The sequence below is a fragment of the Pan paniscus genome, chromosome 8 (assembly GCF_029289425.2).
Source record: "Pan paniscus chromosome 8, NHGRI_mPanPan1-v2.0_pri, whole genome shotgun sequence".
NCBI lineage: Eukaryota > Metazoa > Chordata > Mammalia > Primates > Hominidae > Pan > Pan paniscus.
In genome coordinates this window covers 81,132,248-81,154,632 of record NC_073257.2, presented here as the reverse complement: position 1 = coordinate 81,154,632, position 22,385 = coordinate 81,132,248, and the positions used below count along the sequence as shown (strand labels likewise).

The 22,385-nt window shown below is 42.2% G+C and overlaps 1 protein-coding gene and 1 pseudogene across 3 annotated transcripts in view; both read right to left on the bottom strand.

Annotated features, from left to right (window-relative positions):
- The window catches only part of KIFBP (kinesin family binding protein), a 29,431-nt gene extending 8,677 nt beyond the window's left edge, over positions 1 to 20,754 (bottom strand). The window contains exons 1-5 of one of the 3 annotated variants that reach the window (XM_055092922.1): positions 19,025 to 20,754; positions 18,424 to 18,566; positions 7,777 to 7,875; positions 3,190 to 3,269; positions 2,401 to 2,584 (exon numbers count right to left, since the gene is read on the bottom strand). In XM_055092922.1, coding sequence (XP_054948897.1) covers positions 2,401 to 2,584; positions 3,190 to 3,269; positions 7,777 to 7,875; positions 18,424 to 18,566; positions 19,025 to 19,091 — 573 coding nt within the window. In that variant the 5' untranslated portion in view covers positions 19,092 to 20,754. Of the gene's footprint in view, positions 1 to 2,400; positions 2,585 to 3,189; positions 3,270 to 7,776; positions 7,876 to 13,015; positions 13,091 to 18,423; positions 18,567 to 19,024 lie in introns of all 3 variants that reach the window. The other 2 variants (XM_055092921.1, XM_003815916.4) reach the window with 2 other exon arrangements.
- On the bottom strand, positions 3,231 to 18,417 carry LOC117974622 (mediator of RNA polymerase II transcription subunit 28-like; annotated as a pseudogene).
- Positions 20,755 to 22,385: the final 1,631 nt, after the last annotated feature.

The window sequence follows — 22,385 nt, the reverse complement described above, 5'->3', positions numbered from 1 at the left end:
CAGCCTCAACCTCCTGGTCTTAAGGGATCCTCCCACCTTTAGCCTCCAAGCCTGACTAATTCTGGGGTTTCTCTATGTTGCCTAAACAGGTCTCCAACTCCTGGCCTGAAGCAATGCTCCCACCTTGGCGTCCCAGGGTGCTGGGGTTATAGATGTAAGCCACCTTGCCCAGCCTGAGGATTTAATTTTTATTAGGTTTAGAGAGCCCTTTTACATCCTACTATACAAAGGCAAATAGGATAAACTCAGGTAAGAAGATATTCCTGTGTTCTAAAATCTTTAAACTTTGCATACAATAAGGCTTCCCACCAAGTTTTAAAGTCAACAGACTTCTACAGATGAACCTTATGGAACTGCTTTACCAACACTCTTGAAGACTTCATAATTCAATTCCAGGCATGGCAAACTTCTCAAACAATTAGAGAAGATCTCCTTGTTAATAGAAACATTTTGTATTTGTCATGTAAGTCAAAGGACCACCCAGCAGAAGTTCAAAGTTAAAGTCCAACTTTTAGTTGGAAGCCACCCTCATTAAATAGAATGTCTACTTAATATTAGTAATACCTGAAAGGCTTTAAATGGTTGGCTATAACTTTAAAATTGCAGCATTAAATGTATCTTTCCATTATGGCAAATTCAGAAGCCATCTTGAGAATAGCTGGACACGTGTAGTATTAGCCCAGCAACATCTATAGATAAAAATGTGTTAAATCTTAAAAGCCAAAAGAAAGTTAGTGTTTATATAATGAAACTTTAATTATCTCTCTATAATCCAATCCCTTAACATTTATCGTCATTTCAGCTTTGTCCAGATTGGCTCCCTGTGAGCAACCACTGCTAGAACAGTGAGTGTCTTATGCCCTCTAGGTGGCTGGTAAATGTGGGACTTTAGCAGCTGCCAGGTAGGGATTCACCAAGTAGCAAAACCTCATCACTGGAATCAGATGAAGATGACAATGATATAAATGACAATTGCATTTTTAAAAACATGGTTCAAATCCCTCTTTTTGCAATACGACTTAGTTGGTTTTAACAAAAACTTAAAAAAGATTTTGGTAAAAAAATAAAAGTGCAGGGTGTGGGAGGTCTCATGAAAATTACTGCATGCTCCACAAAAGTGATGCTTAACAACTTTAAATTTTAATCACACTTTAATATCTAGATATCTTAGTACTGCCAATTTCCATGGAGTTTTAAGTATAAATTAAAGTCACAGTGAATATGTAATTTTAAAGTTGCTAAACAGAATGAATAAGGGGCCTCCAACAGCTGTAAAAAAGATGTCACAAGCGGAGGCACTGGATAACACTTTGGATGAGGACAATGAAATGGATTCATGAGAATTAGTTAACTGAATGCTCTGATATATGCAGTAGCGTTACTTACACACTTGATCTTAGACCAAAGTCCTAGAAGCGATGCTGCAGTCACCACAGCCCTTTCTCTCCTGCTAATAGCTTTTCTGAATGAAATTCTGTGGGACAATACTTTAATCATCGGGCGCATTTACAGAACCAACGCTAACGAAATGCTCAAAAAGGATAAAGGCCCAAGGATAAGGCAGCAGGTTACCAGAGAGATGAAAGAAGGAACTCTGATAAGCAGAGAACTACCAAAATTTCAGAGAGGCTTGCGAATTTGAAATATAAATAAAAGTAATTTATATTGCTGAGATGTCTTATTAAGGATTAATAGGAAAATCTGGTTAGAAAAGGTGGTGTAAAATTATTTTAGCATTAAAAACTCTCAAGGATTAAAGGAATAAATGGGTCAATTAAGAGTACACCAACATGATGTGAGCAATGCTTTTTTAAATTTTTATGAGAAATTCTGATAAACAACTAAGAAGCTCAAAAACATTGTCCCTGTGTAACAATCCAAAAGAAGTATGGTATAAAGACCTAGAACTTTGGAACTCAGCAGACATATTTCCAACATTAAAAAATTATTACAGAGTTAATTCTGAAAAATAACTGAAATGCATCACATGCTTTTATCAAAGCCCACATTTAACAGTCAACTTCCTCAGTCAAATTCTCAGAGTTATGAGATTACCATTACGTAAAGATAAAGCTATATCTACAAGGTAAAATCTGCAATTTAAGGTAATATCTCACTAAAATGAGTTGAGATAGCGTGCCTATGTTAAAAAAAGAATTGGTCTTAGGTAACATGTAAAACAATGATAAAACTCGGTATTTTAAAACTCAAAATAATTCATACAACAAAAAGCTACAAAATTTTAGTACATGGGCAAACTGGGCTGCATTTTCAGGTTCAGTTGTACACCATAAAATACAAGCTACCTGTTTTTAAAAGATAGTATTTTCAAGGTACTACTGGTTCTATTTTTATACTCACTATTGGTACTCTGTTAGGTAACTACTTCAAGAAGCTTACCTTATTGATGTAAAACTGTGACAAGGTAGCAGCATTGATAGCCCACTCTATAGGATGGTAGGCATTGTGCTCAAGCTGGCGTTTTAGTGTACTATGGCAATAGTGAGCAGCCTTCTCAAACATTTCCAGATGCTGGTAGACTTGAGCTAGGTAATATAGGTTATGAGTATAAACCTTTTCAAATCTGTAAAGAAAAAATAAACCAATATTTGTGTAATGGTTTACTTGGTTTTTTTTTTCCTGAGACGGAGTCTCGCTCTGTTGCCCAGGCTGGAGTACAGTGGCACGATCTTGGCTCACTGCCTCCGCCTCCTGGGTTCAAGCAATTCTCCTGCCTCAGCCTCCCGAGTAGCTGGGATTACAGGCGCCTGCCACCATGCCTGGCTAATTTTTGTATTTTTGGTAGAGACGGGGTTTCACCATAATAGTCAGGCCAGTCTCGAACTCCTGACCTTGTGATCCACCCACCTCAGCCTCCCAAAGTGCTGGGATTACAGGTGTAAGCCACCGTGTCCAGACCACGGTTTACGTTTTATAAGTAAATTTCATATATATTTATTTTGATTATCTCACCAACCCTTTGAGTTGGATTTGTTTATTGTATCTATTTGACAGATAAGGAAACTGAGTCTCAGGTTTGAACAAGGTCAAATAACAAGTAAGTGGTAAATGGAGGTTTTACTCCTGTCAGAATCCACATTCTATAACCTTTATAAGTGACTTTTTGAACAATCACTAATCTATGATATGTGGAAATATTTGCAAGGGCTGATTTCTATACCTACTCACCTTTTTGATCTCTCTTGTTCAGTAAGTTTCTCTTCTTCAGGAAGAAAACGCTCAGTAGGATCAAGAGGAGGACTCCCAACCTACAATTAAGAAAAACAAAAGCTCTTTAAAGTTTTAAACTGTAAACACCAAGTGCCCTCTTCTGGAGGACCTGGAGAAATCAACTTCTACAAGCCAAATACATTTCATTTTTTCCTAGTTCATTTTTATGTTACTCAAGAAGTAATTTTCTGTTTTTTAAATTTTTATTTATTTATTGAGACAGGGTCTCTGTCACTCAGGCTGGAGTGGAGTGGCACAATCTCGGCTTACTGTAACCTCTGTCTCCCGATCCTCCCACCTCGAGCAATCCTCCTACCTCAGCCTCCCGAGTAGCTGGAACCACAGGTGTGCACCACCAGTCCTGGCTAATTTTTATATTTTTTGTAGAGACAGGGTTTCGCTATGTTGCCCAGACTGGTCTTAAACTCCTGGGCTCAAGCAATCCACCTGCTTTGGCCTCCCAAAGTGCTAGGATTATAGGCGTGAGCCACTGCACCCGGCTCAACAAGTAATTTTCTTAACCATAAAATCTGAGTCAAACAAATAAAAGATACCCTGTAAGTTCACATTTGACAAAATTTTACTGTTGTTGCAGTTAAACTGCAAATATGCAAAAAATCCACCAATCTGCTTTTAGACATATATAATTCTTGAAGTATTTTTTCTTTTTTTAATTCTTATTTATTTATTTAGAGATGGGGGTCTTGCTCTGTTGCCCAGGCTGGTCTTGAACTCCTAGCCTCCAGTGATCCTCCTGCCTCAGCCTCCCAAAGTGCTGAAACTACAGGCATGAGCTAATGTGCCCAGCCTCTTTAAGTTTTTTTTTTTTTTTTTTTTTTTGGAGATGGAGTCTCGCTCTTTCGCCAGGCTGGAGTGCAGTGGTGCGATCTCGGCTCACTGCAACCTCCGCCTCCCGGGTTCAAGCGATTCTCCTGCCTTAACCTCCTGGGTAGCTAGGATTACAGACACGTGCCACCATCCCCAGCTAATTTTTGTATTTTTAGTAGAGACGGGGTTTCTCCATGTTGGCCAGGATGGTCTCAATCTCTTGATCTCATGATCCGCCTGCCTCAGCCCCCGCAAAGTGCTGGGATTACAGGTGTAAGCCACCGTGCCCGACCCCTCTTTAAGTATTTCAAATGGCAATTTTGTCTGGTAAAAGGGCTCTTTTAAAAACATGCATAAGCAAAACAAATAGGAAAAAAGTATATATTTCTACAGTAGTAGTATTCTAAACTGACCACTAATAAAAATCAAATGAGAGATTTTAATATTTATTCTAATATTTTTTTCTCAAGGAAATAACAAAAGTGTATTACCCCCTTTCAATACAGAGACATTAAAACCAGATTCCATTATTTATTGCCTTGGGCAAGTCACTTGATCTCTTGTGTTTCTGTTTAGTCATCTATAAAATAAGGGTAATAACAGTATCTATCTCATGAGGATTAAGTAATATTTATAAATCACTTACAACCCCCTCTTACGTCTTCCAAAACAGAACTACCTAACCTCTGCCTCATTCTACTTCTATGAGGATAGTCCCATCTAGAAACACACTCTTGCTTTTAACTGAATTCATTAAACTCAAAAAGGAACAACGTCTTTCATAAAAATATGATTTTACATTCTGGATGTAAACACTAAAAGCATCACAACGTGGGCTCCCAGGATTCACATAAAGTAAAAACAACTAAGACAGGAAGCAAGGCCCAAGGCAAACACAATAGATAAGTAATTCTTCAGAGAACTCTTCAACAATTCCGAGGGCTGCTTACCATGCTTACCCCTGTCTAGATGAGGGGAATTAATCAATATATTATTTTATGTACATACTTCACTGTTATGGCTTTCACACATCATACGTAATATTAACAGTCAAATCAGTCTCTTCTTTTAACTGAAATAGAGGTACAACTAAACACAAGGAATTTCACTATATGTGTTATGTTTCCATATAAATACTATTTTTAATGAAATACTATTGATGCTTAGTAACTTTTTTTTTTTTTTTTTGTAAAGACGGGTTCTTGCTTTGTTGCTCATGTTGGTCTTGAACTCCTGGCATCAAGCAATCTTCCCACCTCGGCCTCCCAAAGTGCTGGGATTATAAGTGTAAGTCACCGTGTTCAGCTTTTACATTTTATTTTAGTTATTTTTGAGACAGGGTCTTGTTTGGTTACCTAGGCTGGCGTGCAGTGGCAGGATCCTCGCTCACTGCTGCTTTGACCTCCTGGACTGCCCTCCCAGACTCAAGCCATCCTCCCACCTCAGCCCCCCAAGTAGCTGGGACCACAAGCACACGCCACCACACCGAGCTAATTTTTTTTTAGTTTTTGTAGAGACAGCGTATCACTATGTGGCCCAGGCTGATCTTGAACTTCTAGGTCAAGCAATCTACCCACCTCGGCCTCCCAAAGTGCTGGGATTAAAGGCGTGAGCCACTGTGCCTGGCCTCAGACTTTACATTTTAAATTAACAATTTCACATATAAGACTGTGAGCCTAAAAGCAAGAAAGGGTAGACTAATATCTCTATTTGGTTTTGTGGCACTCTGCTCTTGTTAGTACTTCAGGAAGAAAGTTAAAATGCCAAGGTACGAGGCTGGGCATGGTGGCTTATGCCTGTAATCCCAGCACTTTGGGAGGCTGAGGTGGGCGGATCACTTGAGGTCAGGAGTTTGAGACCAGCCTGGCAACATGGTGAAACCCGGTCTCTATAAAAATACAAAAATTAGCTGGGAATGGTGGCGGGCACCTATAATCTCAGCCACTTGGGAGGCTGAGGCAAGAGAATTACTTGAACTCAAGAGGTGGAGGTTGCAGTGAGCCGAGATCACGCCACTGCACTCCAGCCTGGACAACAGAGCGAGACTCCATCTCAGACAAAAAAAAAAAAAAAAAAAAAGACAGAATCTTGCTCTGTCACCCAGACTGGAGTACAGTGGTTCGATGATAGCTCACTGCAACCTCAAACTCCTGGGCTCAAGTGACCCTCCTGCCTCAATCTCCCAAGTAACTAAAACTACAATGTGTGCCACATCTGGCAAATTTTTTAATTTTTTGTAGTGATGAGGTCTTCCTGTGTTGCGCAGGCTGGTCTCAAACTCCTGGGCTCAAGTGATCCTCCAGCCTCAGCCTCCCAAAGTGCTGGGATTATAGGCATACCGAGCTTCTTATATCCTTTTGCAGTCAAGCATTCTGACGCATGAATTTAGCAAACATAATTTTGTATGTTTAGTCTCTTTTATGTGATACCTAATGTTATTTCAACTTTTTTAATGTTATAAAAGCACTTTATTAATGGATTTTTTTTTTTTTGAGACAGGGTCTCACTGTCGCCCAGGCCGGAGTGCAGTGGCGTGATCTCAGTTCACTGCAGCCTCTGCCTCCCAGGTTCAAACGATTCTCCTGCCTCAGTCTCCTGAGTAGCTGGGACTACAGGCGTGCGCCACCATGCCTGCTGTTTTGTGTTTTTAGTAGAGATGGGATTTCACCATGTTGCCCAAGCTGGTCTCGAATTCCTGATCTCAAGTGATCCACCTGCCTCGGCCTCCCAAAATGCTGGGATTACAGGCATGAGCCACCATGCTCAGACGTATTAATGGATTTTTAAAGCAGATAGCTGTGACAAATAGTAATCCACAAGAAAATATTGTGCCTGATAATTTCCCTTTCATATTAAAAAAAGTTTATTAAGGAAACAGATGGTAACGCAGTGGCTTGTCACCTTTGCAGGCTGTGACCCCTAAAGTGAGAGTTTTCAATGTTGGCTCCCCAGACCCCTAAAAGTTCTACAGCATCTCTTTTGTGCTACTGCAGTGGGGAGGAGGAAGAATCTGTAGTGGAGTGGGCTCTGGGTCCTTCTAACCTGCTTAACCAGAGTAACTCAATCAATTTTTATATGCTGCATTTTCAGAAGGGTTTCACAGGTTAAAAAAAAAAAAATCATTGAAAAACCATTGCCCTGAAGCAGTGGTTCTCAAAGTACAGTATAGTACTTAGACCAGCAGCATTTAAGCATCACCCAGGCACGATCTTATTAAAAATGCAAATTCCTAGGCCCCACCCCAGAACTACTAAATCAGAGCCTGGATGCCCAGTCTGCTGTGCTTTCATGAGCTCTCCAGATTTTGATGGGTGCTAACATTTGAGAACCATTGCTTCAAAGATTTCAGATGTTTTGTTAAAGTAGTTCTTGTTTCCTTCAAGTAGTGCTATTTTCATGGAAAACTAAAATAGAATGTTTAGATTATAAATACAAAAACATGCAAATAGTATTTTAGGATAACACTAGAATAATATTTCCTTTATAATTGTATTTAGACTAGGTTGCCATTATGTCCTATACAAGGATTATTTTTTTAAAACCCTGAAGTCTTTAATACGCAATAATTTCAGCTATTAGGTGACTTCCCAGATGGCTCTATAGAGAAGTTCTAGGGCACAGTGAAGAGTCACACCAATATTACGAATGAGGGATTCTTACTATCAATTCTTAACTAGTTTCAATCAAAACTTAAAACTTATCTGACATGTAACATACCTCTTTCATATACTGATTATATAGTGCTTCTGATGACTCTAGGTAAGCCTGTGCAGTTTCAATTTCTTCTCTTTCAGACCACAAGATACCCAGGTTATTCTGGAAAATAAAGAAAAAGAGAAACAAACAATGATATAAGACTTCCAATTAAAGTAACTTTCATAGTTTTGAAGTCAGTACTTATAACCAACCAAATAGTAGAGTTGGATTACCAATGAATTAATTATTCACAATGATATTGACCTTATGTAGTGCAGCAGGTAGCTGCTAAAATTAACCCCCAATGATCCCTGCTTCGGGGTATTCATGCTCTTAGGTAACCTCTTCCCCTTGAGTACAGGCTGGTTTTAGTGATGTGCTTCTCACGACTAGACTATCACAGAAGTGATGGAAAGTCATTTCCAAGATTAGTTAACAAAACCCTTGATTTCCATTTTGGATGCTATCTATTGCCTGCTTTTTTTTTTTTTTTTTTTGAGACGGAGTCTCGCTCTGTCGCCCAGGATGGAGTGCAGTGGCATGGTCTCAGCTCACTGCAAGCTCTGCCTCCCAGGTTCATACCATTCTTCTGCCTCAGCCTCCCAAGTAGCTGGGACTACAGGCGCCTGCCATCACGCCCGGCTAATTTTTTGTATTTTTAGTAGAGACGGGGTTTCACCGTTTTAGCCAGGATGGTCTCGATCTCCTGACCTCATGATCCACCCACCTCAGCCTCCCAAAGTGCTGGGATTACAGGCGTCAGCCACGCGCCCGGTCAATTGCCTGCTCTTTCTTAAGGAAGCCAACTGCCATGTTGTGAGTCACCCTATGGAGAAGCCCATATGGAAAGGAAATGAGAGAGGTCAACAGTCTGAGGCCCTCAGTCAAAAAGCCTGTGAGGAACTGAATCCTGCCAACAACCATGTGAGTAAGTTGGAAATGGATCCTCCCGGCGTCCCAGTCTTCAAGTATTACTGCGAGCCCCAGCAGGTCAACAATATGATGTGGGCCTTTGAGTAAGGAACAATCAGCTAAGCCATGCTGAGATTTCTGAGATAATAGACAAAGATGGATCAGAAACATATAATACTTTCAAAATACTATGCTCTTCCAGAGACCTTTTTTTAAAAAAAAAAAGAAATAGGCCAGGCATGGTGGCTCACGCCTGTAATTCTAGCACTTTGGGAGGCCGAGGCAGGCAGATCACTTGAGGCGAGAAGTTCAAGACTGGCCTGGCCAAAATGGTGAAACCCCATCTCTACTAAAAACATAAAAATTAGCCAGGAGTGGTGGCGTGCACCTGTAATCCCAGCTGCTTGGGGGGCTGAGGCACGAGAACTGCCTGAACCTGGGAGGCAGAGGTTGCAGTGAGCCGAGATCGTGCCATTGCACTCCTACCTGGGTGATGGAGCAAGACTCTGTCTCAAAAACAAAACCAAAACCAAAAAATTATATATATGGGCCCGGCACAGTGGCTCACACCTGTAATCCCAGCACTTTGGGAGGCCGAAGTAGGCAGATCACTTGAGGTCAGGAGTTCAAGACCAGCCTGGCCAACATGGTGAAACCCCATCTCTACTGAAAAATACAAAAAAAATTTAGCCGAGTGTGGTGGCAGATGCCTGTAATCCCAACTACTTGGGAGGCTGAGGCAGAAGAATTGCTTGAACCCAGGAGGTGGAGGTTACAGTGAGCCGAGATCGTGCCACTGCACTCCAGCCTGGGCTACAGATTGAGACTCTGTCTCAAAAAAAAAAAAAAAAAAAAAAAATATATATATATATATATATATATATATGTATGTATGTATGTAGTGGGGTTAGTCTACCTCACTTCCCTTGGAATAGTCAGTCCTTCAGGCACAAGGATACTTCTGAGGCTGGCCTTCTACCATCTTTTGCCACTAGGGAAGGAAGTTTTTAATGCAGAAATTCTTAACCTCAAGTCTAAGGATCCCCAAGGCATCCATAAAGAGAATTCAGAGTCCATGAATTTGGACAGGGAAAAAAATACAAATTTCTTTTCACCAATCTCCTATTAAAATACAGCATTTCTTTTCATTATGAACACAGGAAATAAATTGTAGCAGTATTATAGGACCTGGGACTTTGTGAACAATAGAAATGAAAAAAAAAAACCTTTCTATTATGCTAGTTTGCAGATATCTCAAAATATCATTTATGCTCATCATTACTTTAAAATCATCATAGATATTAGACACATTATATAATGTGTTAATAAAGAAGCATATATATTACTATATCACACATTTTGTTTTAAAAATCTTTTGGGCTGGGTGCAGTGGCTCACGCCTGTAATCCCAGCACTTTGGGAGGCTGAAGCGGGCAGATCACGGGGTCAGGAGTTCAAGACCAGCCTGACTAACATGTAACATGACCAATCAGTAAGTTATTAGGAAGGCAGAGCCCTTTGTATTAGTCCATTCTCATATTGCTATAAAGAACTACCTGAGACTAGATACTTTATAAAGAAAAGAAATTTAATTGGCTCACAGTTCCACAGGCTGTACAGGAGGTATGGCTGGGGAGGCCTCGGGAAACTTACAATCATGGTTTCATGGTTTCAGATTTGTCACATACCAAGAATTGTTGCTTTCTGTGGCATAGTCTACCCTGAATATAGCAGGCCAAACACAACCCTGTCCCAAAAATAGAGTGTGACTAACCAGTTTCTGGTACTAGATGAGTCTCTAGACTACCTAGGTTAGTTGCAGTGTGCTGCAGTGGGGCTTACTGGTGTTATGGTCAAAGGAGTTTCCCAAGCACTGTCTATCATCAAAGGAGAAATAAGTTGAACTAAAGAGTAAGGAAAAGGTGGCCTGTAGGTCTAAGATCAGGAAATTACAATCAGTAAGTTATTAGGAAGGCAGAGCCCTTTCTATTAGTTCATTCTCATATTGCTATAAAGAACTACCTGAGACTAGATACTTTATAAAGAAAAGAGGTTTAATTGGCTCACAGTTCCACAGGCTGTACAGGAGGTATGGCTGGGGAGGCCTCGGGAAACTTACAATCACGGCAAAAGGTGAAGGGGAAGCCCAAACATTCTACATGGCTGGAGTAGGAAGGGGAGAGAGCAAAGAAGGAAGTGCTATACACTTTCAAACAACCAGATCTCATGAGAACAGCAAGGCGAAATCCACCCCCATGATCCAGTCACCTCCCACCAGGCTTCTCCTCCAAGACTGAAGATCACAATTCAACATGAGATTTGGGTGGGGACACAGAGCCAAACCATATCACCCTTCAAGTCTCTATTACTTATGAGGTTTAATAAGGTCCTCTATTATGTCAAGCCTCTATTACTTATGTAGTTTAATGAGGTCCTGGAAAGGACCTCATAAGTAACATAGAGGAGAGAACTATCCAATCTCAAAACATTATCAGTATGACCTATAGTCCTGGATACTGAGGACTGATCAAGTCACTTAAAAATATATATATACAATGGATATATTTTGTAAAGCCGGAAGACCAAAGTGCTATGTTCCAGTGGAATGATCAAATCACTTTTATTTTATTTTTCTTCAAATAGAGACAAAGTCTCACTATGTTGTCCAGGCTGGTCTCAAACTCCTGGACTCAAGTCTCAGCCTCCCAAAGTCTTGGGATTACAGGCATGAGCCACTGTGCCTGGCCAAAATATTTTTTATTTTATTTTATTTTTTGAGACAGTCTCTCACTCTGTTGCCCAGGCTGGAGTGCAGTGGCACGATCTTGGTTCACTGCAACCTCCACCTCCTGGGTTCAAGCGATTCTCCTGCCTCAGCCTCCTGGGTAACTGGGATTACAGACATGCGCCACCATGCCCGGCTAATTTTTGTATTTTTAGTAGAGACGGGGTTTCACCATGTTGGCCAGGCTGGTCTCGAACTGCTGACCTCAGGCAATCCACCTACCTCAGCCTCCCAAAGTGCTGGGATTACAGGCGTGAGCCACCACACCCAGCCTATTTATTTTTTTGAGAGTTTCCCTCTTGTCGCCCAGGCTGGAGTGCAGTGGCACAATCTCAACTCACTGCAACCTCTACCTCCCAGGTTCAAGCTATTCTCCTGCCTCAGCTTCCAGAGTAGCTGGGATTGCAAGCACCCAACATCACGCCCAGCTAATTTTTGTATTTTTAGTAGAGACGGGGTTTTGCCATGTTGGCCAGGCTTGTCTTGAACTCCTGACCTCAGGTGATCCACCCACCTCAGCCTCCCAAAATGCTGGGATTACAGGCGTCAGCCACCACACCCGGCCCACCTTTATTTTTAAAATTAAATTAGGTTTGGTGTTTTGGATTTTTTTTTAAAAGCTTGACTCCACAGAGATAATCACTATTGACATTTTATTTGAATTATTATTACCATTTTTTTTTTGAGATAAGAGTCTTGCTCTGTTGCCCAGTCTGGAGTGCTGTGACATGATCTTGGCTCACTGCAACCTCCGCCTCCCGGGTTCTAGCGATTCTTGTGCCTCAGCCTCCTGAGCAATTGGGATTACAGGCACCTGCCACCACACCTGGCTAATTTTTGTATTTTTAGTAGAGACGGGGTTTCATCATGTTGGCCAGGCTGATCTCAAACTCCTGACCTCAAGTGATCCACCCGCCTTGGCCTCCCAAAGTGCTGGGATTACAGCCATGAGGTACCGTGCCCAGCCTTTATGTGAATTATTCTTTAAATACAATATAAATCCTACTAAGGGTAGAAAAGCTACAATGGAAGGTCTTGCATCTTTCACATATCATATCCTTGTCACTATCAAACTAGGTAAGGAGAAAAGTAAAATATAAAATAAAAACAGCTAAAAAAGTATTACTGGTAAATTCTGCCAAACATGTAATGAAGTTTAACACCAACACTACACAAACACTTCCAGAAAAGAGAAAAGGACAGTACACTTCCCATCTCATATTAAACAAAGATATAACAAGAAAACTACAGACTGAAATCCTTCATGAACACAGATGCAAAGATTTTAAACAAAAATTTAGTGAATTCAGTTCAACAACATATAAAAAGAATACGTTACGACCAAATGGAGTTTATCCCAGGAATGCAAGATTAGTTTAACATTTACAAAAATCAATGTAATCCACCCTATTAACAGACTGAAAAGGAAAAGACACGATCAGCTCAGTAGATACAGAATGAAATAACGATGTTGAGTGGAAAAAGGTATACCAAAACAAGAGTATATACAATATGATTTCATTTATATAAAATTCTACATAGGCTGGGTACAGTGGCACATACCTGTAATCCCAGCACTTTGGGAGGCCAACGCAGGCGAATCACTTGAGGCCTGGGCAACATGGTGAAACCCTGCCTCTACAAAAAATACAAAAATTAGCTGGGTGTGGTGGTGTGACCCTGTAGTCTCAGCTACTTAGGAGGCTGAGGTGGGAGGATGGCTTGAGCCCAGAAAGCAGAGGTTGCAGTGAGCCGAAATCCCACCACTGCACTCCAGCCTGGGTGACAGAGCCAGACCCCGTCTTCAAAAATAAAATAAAATTTCTACATAGTCCCAGCTATTCAGGAGGCTGAGGTGAAAGGTTCACATGATCCCAGGAGTTTGAGGCCAGCCTAGGCAACATAGTAAGACCCTGTCTCTAAAATAAAATAAAATTCTACAAAATGCAGGGTTGGGGGCAAGCAGAAGGGAGGAAAAGAATATAGGAGAGAGGGAGGGACTACAAAGGAGCACAAGAAAACTTTTGGTGGTGACAGATATGTTCATACCTTGATTGCAGTGATTGTTTCACAGGTATAAATATATATGTCAAAACTCATCAAACTGTACCCTTAAAAATATGTGCAGTTTATTATATGCCAATTGCAACTCAATGAATCTGTGAACAATAACAACAAAAAGTACTCCTATACATATATAACCTGGAGTGGGGACAGCAATCTACTAATTTCCTAGGAAATTTTACTAAAGTGAAGTAATCAAGATGGTAGTGCCAGTGTGTACTGGTGATAACAAGGATCAGAAGGAATACCAGATAAAAATTATTCCTAAGGCACTGGAACCCAGAGAAGACAGAAATCTCTTGATAATCTAATGTAATATCAATCTCTTTTGATAAATAATATAGAGCCAAGTTCTGTAGTTCCCCAAGGAGAAGACACCAGATTAAGACAAAGCAGTTAGAATATCATGAATTCCCATTAACTGATACTTGCAAAACTCTTCCATATACACACACATATATACGTATTTGTATATATTCACATGTATATAAACTTTTTACTATATGTGTATATATAATGTAAGTGTGTGTGTGTGTATATACTTAGTCTTATACAAAAATAGGATCATTCTACAAATTTTTTTTTTTTCTGAGACAGGGTCTTACTCTGTCACCCAGGCTGGAGTGCAGTGACACCATCTTAGCTTACTGCAGCCTTGATCTCCCAGGCTTAAGCAGTCCTCCCACAGCCTCCTGAGTAGCTGGGACTACACATGCATGCCACCACACGCAGCTAATTTTTGTTTTTGAAAAACTGCTATTTATTTGACCAGAAAAACATTCTGGACTTAAGAAATGGCAATAACTGGCACATATACTAATTCAAAATATTTTCACAAAGCACCAAATAGAATAGTTCCCAATCTTTTCACTGAGAAACCTTTGAAAGAATGCCTAAAACTTCATCAGTTTACTTAGGTTTTTAATCAAGAAATCTAAAGCAGCCAATCAGAGTTTCTAATTACCATGAGATGACCAGGTTAACAACCTTGAGGTTGCAGGAGCTTTTAAAAGCTTTGTTTAGGCTGGGCTCAGTGGCTCATGCCCATAATCCTTGCACTTTGGGAAGCCGAGATGTGAGGATCACTTGAGGCCAGGAGTTTGAGACCAGCCTGGTCAATATAGTGAGACCCCATCTCTATAAAGATAAAATTAAATTAAATAATAAAAAAAAAAGCTTTGTTTAACCTACGCATTCTAACAGATTTGTTGACCTCAGGCTACTAATCACAGGTCCATGTGCCAGATACCTTGCACACACAAAACTGAGTAATAAGTATCATGTATAAAAGATAAAGACTATATGGTCCCTGTATATTTAAAAGGAATAATACCTAATTCTCATGGGTGAACAATTAGTGAGGGGCAAAGAGACAGACAGAAATTACTAACCCACAAGGGAGAACCAAGCAAGGTCAGTAGAAAAGAGAAAAGTCCTGTGCTCTGGGAATGCAGCAGAAAGGGCATTGGGAGGTTGCAGGGACCAGGCAGCAATCCAGGTCATACCAGGAACATGAGTGGATGTCAGTAAGTGTGGGAAGGAGCCTTCAAGGCTGAAAAAAACTAAACAAGCCAAGACACAGAGCCACAGGAGTACTGCCTGTTCAGAAGACAGTGAAGCATGTGTTCTGGGTAACACGATGTGAACTAAGAAGAGACATAAAACTCAGGAAAACCTCACCCAACGAGAGCCCAGAAACAACACTGGTCTGTATTTCTTAACAGCAATTCAACAGAGAATCTGAGGTGGCCTGCAAAACTAACAAGAGAGTAAATTATCTTGAAAGGGCAGGGGCACCACATGCTCTCTGTGGAGGTTCAGTAGCCAAGGATCACCCTGCAGCCCCTCCCCAACCCTACTGTGACACCCCAGGCCCTTGGAATCAAATCCACTAGCAATAACCTTCCTTAATGGAAAATCTCTCCCCTCCCCAAATGTAAAACAAAAGATAAAAGCAAAGAAAACAAAACAAAAAGAGACCATCAGAGCAAGCTTTAGCCCTCATAACTCATCTATGCCCCACTGACAACAGGGTCTACTCCATTACTTAAACTGATTTGTAACACTGCTCCTACTACATCCTCCTCTTCAAAAAAAGTAAACAAACACCACACAAAATATAAACTTACCCCAAACAAAAGTCAGCATCAACCTAAGGATCCTACTGTAATGTTACTACGCTAACCCAGGATATTTTAATCTTCTTCCAACCCATTTACAAAACAATTCCTCATCTGAGACCTCTGGAAGCGTTACAAATACTGTTACATTAGATTGTTCTTCTTGAGGTAGTTTTAAGTCTTGAAACAAAAAATTTACCTATTTTTCTACACCACTGCTAAGGGGTTAATTATTATAAAATGCCTACAACCAAATCCCCATCCCCTTGATTCTCAAGCTATTAGAAATTTTTCCCTCATATCAAACAAATGGGAAACACACATAAAAAGATGAAAAGTCATGCAAAAATTTTTAAAAGGCCAGGCACGGTGGCTTATACTGGTAATCCCAACACTTTGGGAGGCTGGGGTGGGTAGAATTGCCTGAGCTCAGTAGTTCGAGACCAGCCCGAGCAACATGGTGAAACACCGTCTCTCTAAAAATACAAAAATTAGCTGGGCATGGTGGCATGCACCTGTGGTCCCAGCTATTTGGGAGGCTGAGGTGGAAGGATCGCTTAAGCCAGGAGGGTGGAAGTTGCAATGAGCTGTGAAGGTGCCACTGCTATGTAGCCTGGGCAACAGAGGAAGATTCTGTCTCAAAAATAAAAATAAAAATAAAAAACAAGCAAAAAAAAAAAAACCCACATAAAAAAGAAAGTGTATCATCATACGAACAGTCTAAACTTTGCCTAAGACAAAAAAAAGTTTACTTGGTTTACCCAAGGTACAGGCATGTTATAAATAAAGTACTCAAGAAATTAACATCTTATAAAAATAGTGAAAAAATTTTAGGTGGGAGCATAAAACTAAGATCAACTCATTCTCTGTCAAAGAGTTCTTCCAAAATGCCAAGTCTACAAGAAGGGATGTGTGGCAAACCATCTGCATGGGGCTCTCCCACACCAGCCCACTCTCAGGCCCACAGCCTTTACCCTTTTGCTCAGGTGCACTTCAGAAGTGCAGGGATATTGAATGCCTGCTCAAGGTAGACCAAGGAGCCTTGATGGATGTCAGCTAGCTTTTTGTACTGCACGTGATGACCTCCAGCACTTGCTGCCAATGCCTTAGCTTTGTCAAGTGCTTCTGGACCAGTGCGTGTCTCCAATGTTATTCATTTCTTAGTTCGGAGACATCGACATCCTCATTGATAACTTGCTCTGGTTTCTGGACAGATAATTGCAATCTTTTTTGTAGGAAAGAAATATTCTGTCTTGCAATATCCAGAAACTTGTGTATACACCGATCAACACCAGTTCCAATTTCTTCCTGATTGCTGCCATTGACATAGTCCTGACTTAACGGAGAGGCAAAGCAAGTCTGGAAAGATGACTCCATGTCATCCACCAAAGTACTGTTAGAAGGTCTCAGAGCCCCCGGAGCTGCTGGTAAGTAAGGGAAGCCTGGCCCCAGAGCCCCGGTGGTGGTTGGGGCCCCGATGGCTGCCCAAAGAACATACTGCCTAGCAAAGCAGCCATGCCTGGAATAATTTTTTTTTCTTATTTTTAGTAGCGATGAGGTGTCACTATGTGCCCAGGCTGGTCTTGAACTCCTAAGCTCGAGTGATCATCTCATCCCAGCCTCCAAAGTGCTAGGATTACAAGTGTGAGCCACCACATCCGGCCTTTTCTACATAATTCTAAATATGGCTTATAGTCTTCTTCCTCCCTCTTCATATTGCCAATTTTTGTTAATATAAATTATTATTTTTAATAATTGTGTACTGTTCTTCTGTTTGGATGTAACGGAATTTAATCATATTCCTACCGACATTTATATTGTTTTCCTTTTCTTTGCTTTTTGAGACAGGGTCTCACTCTGTTGCACAGGCTGGAGTGCAGTGATACAATCTTGGCTCACTGCAGCCTTGACCTCCTGGGCTCAAGCGATCCTCCTGCCTCAGCCCTGCGATTTTCCTTCTTTAATAATCAACACTGCTGTGATAAACATCCATGTTCACCTGTCCCAATATTATTTTAACTTTTTAAAGTATTTTTCTTTTTTTCACCCCTTCTTTTCACAGGTGTTGACCAATATTACTTTAGAATATTGATGTGGATTTTGTTGTTGTTGAGAAAAGGTCTTGCTCTGTCACCCAGACTGCAGTTGCAGTGGCATGATCATGGCTCCTCCAGGGGCTCAAGTGATCCTCCCAGCTCAACCTAGCCTCCCCAGCAGCTAAGACTACAGGCGTGTACCACCATGCCTGGCTAGTTTTGTGGGTTTTTTTTTTTTTTTTTTTAAGAGACAGAGTCTCACTTTGTTGCCCAGGCTGGTCTTGAACTCCTGACCTCACGCCATCCTCCCACTTCGGCCTCCCAAAATGCTGGGATTACAGAGGGGAGCCACTGTGCCCTGCCCAGATTTATTTAAGAAACCAAGTACCATATAAATGGGAAACAAAAAGTATTATAAGAATTCAAAGGTAGGAGGGAGAGATCAGTTTGGCCCAAAATGGTCCCAAGAAACTTATTAATACTAAAGGAAGTGATTCTTGAGATAGGTTTTCAAGAATGGGGAAGAATTCCCTAAGATGCAAACAAATGAATTTGGTAAGAAAGGAAGCTGCAGATTTTGGACATTTTATTTTGAATTAAGCATGTATTCCGAGCCAGGCACAGCGGCTCAGGCCTGTAATCCCAGCACTTTGAGAAGGTGAGCCAAAAGGATCACTTGAGTCCAGGAGTTCAAGACCAGCCTGGGCAATATAGTGAGACCCCCATCTCTACAGAAAATTTTAAAAATTACCAAGAATGGTGGCATGCGCCTGTGGTTCCAGCTACTATGAAGGCTGAGGCAGGAGGACTGCTTGAGCCCAAGAGGTGGAAGCTGCAATGAGCTATGATGGTGCCACTTAACTCGAACCTGGGCGACACAGTGAGACCCCATCTCTAAGAAAAAAACAAAAACAAAACAAAACCAAAAAAGAATGTACTCCGGTCATTGTCATTTCCTTGAGACGTTAAGATTTAAATTACTTTGGATTTTCTTAACAGAATGAACAGGAGTTGGACTGGTGGAGAGGAAAGCGCATGACGATGTAGGAGGGTCTCGGACACCAATGCATCGCCACGTCTAAGTGAAGCAGCAGCAAGCGATATTGGTGTGGGCGACGAGGGTGGACACGGAGTCTGGGGACGGCCGACTGTGGGAGATCTAGTTACAAGGCAATAATTCCATAAGACTGGCTTTTTTGAAGACCACAGACGCTCTTTGGGACTCAGTCCAGAGCTACAAAAACGTGGGGACGAATTGCGCCTTACAACGTCTGCCCTTGGCCTTGGCAGGGGCTCCTCCCCATCCCTCGCCATTTGCCAACAGGGGCCGGCCTGGCCGGGCTCGCTCTCACCTGCGCCTGGATGCAGAGAGAGATGCAGTCGTGCGAGAGCCGGTACCTGCGCAGCAGCCGCAGGCATTTCACCAGGTGCTCCTCCCCCGCCGACAGCTCCTCCGTGTCGATGTGGTTCACCCCGAGGTGGAACTCGATGACTGCCAGCCTCACCGCTCGCTGGGCGACGGGCCCCTCGGGCTCCACCACCTCAGCCGGCAGCCCCAGGGCGTGGTCACCGGCACCCGGGCCGTCCTCGGCCTCAGGCCGCTCATCCTCGTCCTCAGGCGCAGGGCCGAGCAGCGCCTTGACCTCTTCCAGTAGCGCCCGGGCGCTGTATTTGGACTTGTACGGTTCCTTCTCCGGATTTTTATGCAGTTCCACCCGCGACAGAGCGAGCGCCGCCTGGAATTTCTCACAGACCTCTGCCCACGGAACGTTCGCCATAGCGGCCTCTACTGCCTGGCTTTCTTCAATGTTTGCAGTCGGGACTCCCGCCTTCCTTCTGCTTTGCGACACTTTACTTACGGCTCTCGACACGTTGCGGCCGCTGTGGAATGGGAACCAATATAACCCTCACGGAGAACCGCAATACGCTCGGCAATGACCAATGGGAAGACGCAGCAATCACCACAGCAACCATTCTCATGGAAATGAAGTTGTCAATGAGCGTGTTCCCACCTCCTTCCCCACCCCCTGCAGCGGTGAGTTTATCTCCAGATTGACCCTGGGAGGATGGATTTATATAAATGTTTAATATCGGCTTACTTTAACGAAGCATATCGGAATATTGTTTACAAACATAGCTAGCTAACTCTACTCGCGTTGATATGAACTGAAAGGCAAAAACCTTTAGACATTAAGTGTATAGCCCAGCCTGTCACTGGATAAAACTTTTTTTTAAAAAGGCCAGGCGCAGTGGCTCACATCTGCAATCCTAACATTTTGGGATGCCAGTAACATTTTGGGATGCCCACTGGAGTGGGCAACATAGCAAGACCCATCTCTACATAATTTTTTTAAAAAAATTAGCCGGGCGTGGTGGCGCGCGACTGTAGTCCCAGCTACCATGGAGGCTGAGGCGGAAGGATGGCTTGAGCCCAAGAGGTGGAGGTTACAGTGAGCGAGACTGCCTCAGAAAAAAAGAAAACACGAGCATTAGAACAAATACCTAATGTATGCGGGGCATAAAACTTAGCTGACAGGTTGATAGGTGCAGCAAACCACCATGGCACATGTATACCTATGTAACAAACCTGCATGTTCTGCACATGTATCCCAGAACTTAAAAGAAAAAAAATTGAAATGTAGCCAAGAGCTGATTATTATCATTGACACATAATCTCTTGATCGAGAGCCATAAATATACAAAACACTCAGTGATAGACAAATATTTTCACTTCGACCCTGAAATACAGGTTGTAGGAATCTGTACAACTGCCCAAGGTAACAAGAGCTAACTCCCACAGCTGTGAAAGCCGCCTCATGCCTTTTACCTTCCTAAGTTATCAAGTCAAATGGGGAGGGGTGATAGAAGATTTTAACTATTAAGCACCAGCTGTGTACAGTGCTTTGAGACATACAAAGGAGCATTGATTTTGGGAGCTCATAGACATATGGTTTGAACCTCAGACCGACCAGCTTTCTTATTGACGTTAACTTTTTTAAGCTTCAGGTTTCCCACAGTAAAATCTGAATGATACTACTTACCTCGACAGAATTATTCTGAAGAATAAATAAAATTAAACGTCTATCCTTTAAGTGTTAATGCTCCTAGAAAGTCCTTCCTAAACCTTATCCCTGGGAGATCTCATCCATTTCCAGGTCTATCATTAAACACGCTGCTCACTCCCACTTTGTCTCCAGGCCAGATGGCTCTCCAGAGCTCCAGACTGGAATATCCAACATCCAGCTACAACAATCACACCTGAATGTTTCAATAGCTGCTGTGTATCAGTATGTTCAAGTCTAAATGATCTTCCTCTTCACATGCCCCTTCCTTCCCATACCAAATTTGCCACATTTGCAGTTCTACATGTCAGTGAATGGCACCACCATCCACCAGGCTGATTTCCTGCATTTTTTTTTTTTTTTTGGTAGAGATGGGGCCTTGCCATGTTGCCCAGGCTTATCAAGCAATCCTCCCACCTCAGCCCCCTAAAGTGCTGGGATTACCAAGCCCAGCCTGTTCTGTCATTCTTTTTTTTTTTTTTTTTTTTTTTTTGAGACGGAGTCTTGCTTTGTTGCCCAGGCTGGAGTGCACTGGCGTGGTCTCAGCTCACTGCAACCTCAACCTCCTGAGTAGTTGGGATTACAGGTGTGCACCACCACACCTAGCTAATTTTTGTATTTTTGGTAGAGACGGGGTTGGGGGGGTGTTCACCATGTTGGCCATACTGGTCTCGAACTCCTGACCTGAAGTAATCTGCCCACCTTGGCCTCCCAAAGTACTGTGATTACAGGCATGAGCCACTGCACCAGGCCTCTTCTGTCATTAAACCTAAAACCAGATAGTACTGCTTAGTCCACCTCCTAAAGAGCTCTGTGTACATCTTTTTATCTCCATTAGTTTAGGCCACCATCATCTGATTACTTCTAACAGGCAGTCCTGCTGCCAGTTTGGCCTCCTATCAGTGTATCTCCCAGTACATTTAAAATGATTTGGGCCAGGCGCAGTGGCTCACACCTGTAATCCTAGCACTTTGGGAGGCCGAGGTCGCGGGATCGATTGAGCCCAGGAGTTCAAGACCAGCCTGGGCAACATGGCGAAACCCCGTATCTACAAAAAAATAAATAAATAAATACAAAAATTAGACAGGCATGGTGGTGGATGCCTGTAGTCCCAGCTACTCAGGAGGCTGACATGGGAGATCACCTGAACCTGGCAGTTGGAGGCTGCGGTGAGCTGTGATCAAGCCACTGCACACCAGCCTGGGTAGCAGAGTGAGACCCTGTCTCAAAAAAAAAAAAAAAAAAAATTTGTTCACCTGTTCAATATTTAGTTATCTATTATTTGCCAGCACTGTTGTAGGTGCTGGGAATTCAGCAGTAAAAAATGGACAAAAATTCACCAGCCTGGACAGTATAGTGAGATCCCTGGCTCTACAAAAAACATTTTTTTTTTTGAGACAGTCTTGCTCTGTCACCCAGGCTGGAGTGCAGTGGCACGATCTCAGCTCACTGCAAACTCTGCCTCCCGGGTTCACGCCATTCACCTGCCTCAGCCTCCCAAGTAGCTGGGACTACAGGCGCCCGCCACCATGCCCAGCTAATTTTTCTACAAAAAACATTTTTAAAGAAATATTGGCCAGGTGTGGCGGCACATGCCTATAGTCTTAGCTAAGTGGGAGACTGAAGTAAGAGGGTCATTATTGCCCAGGAG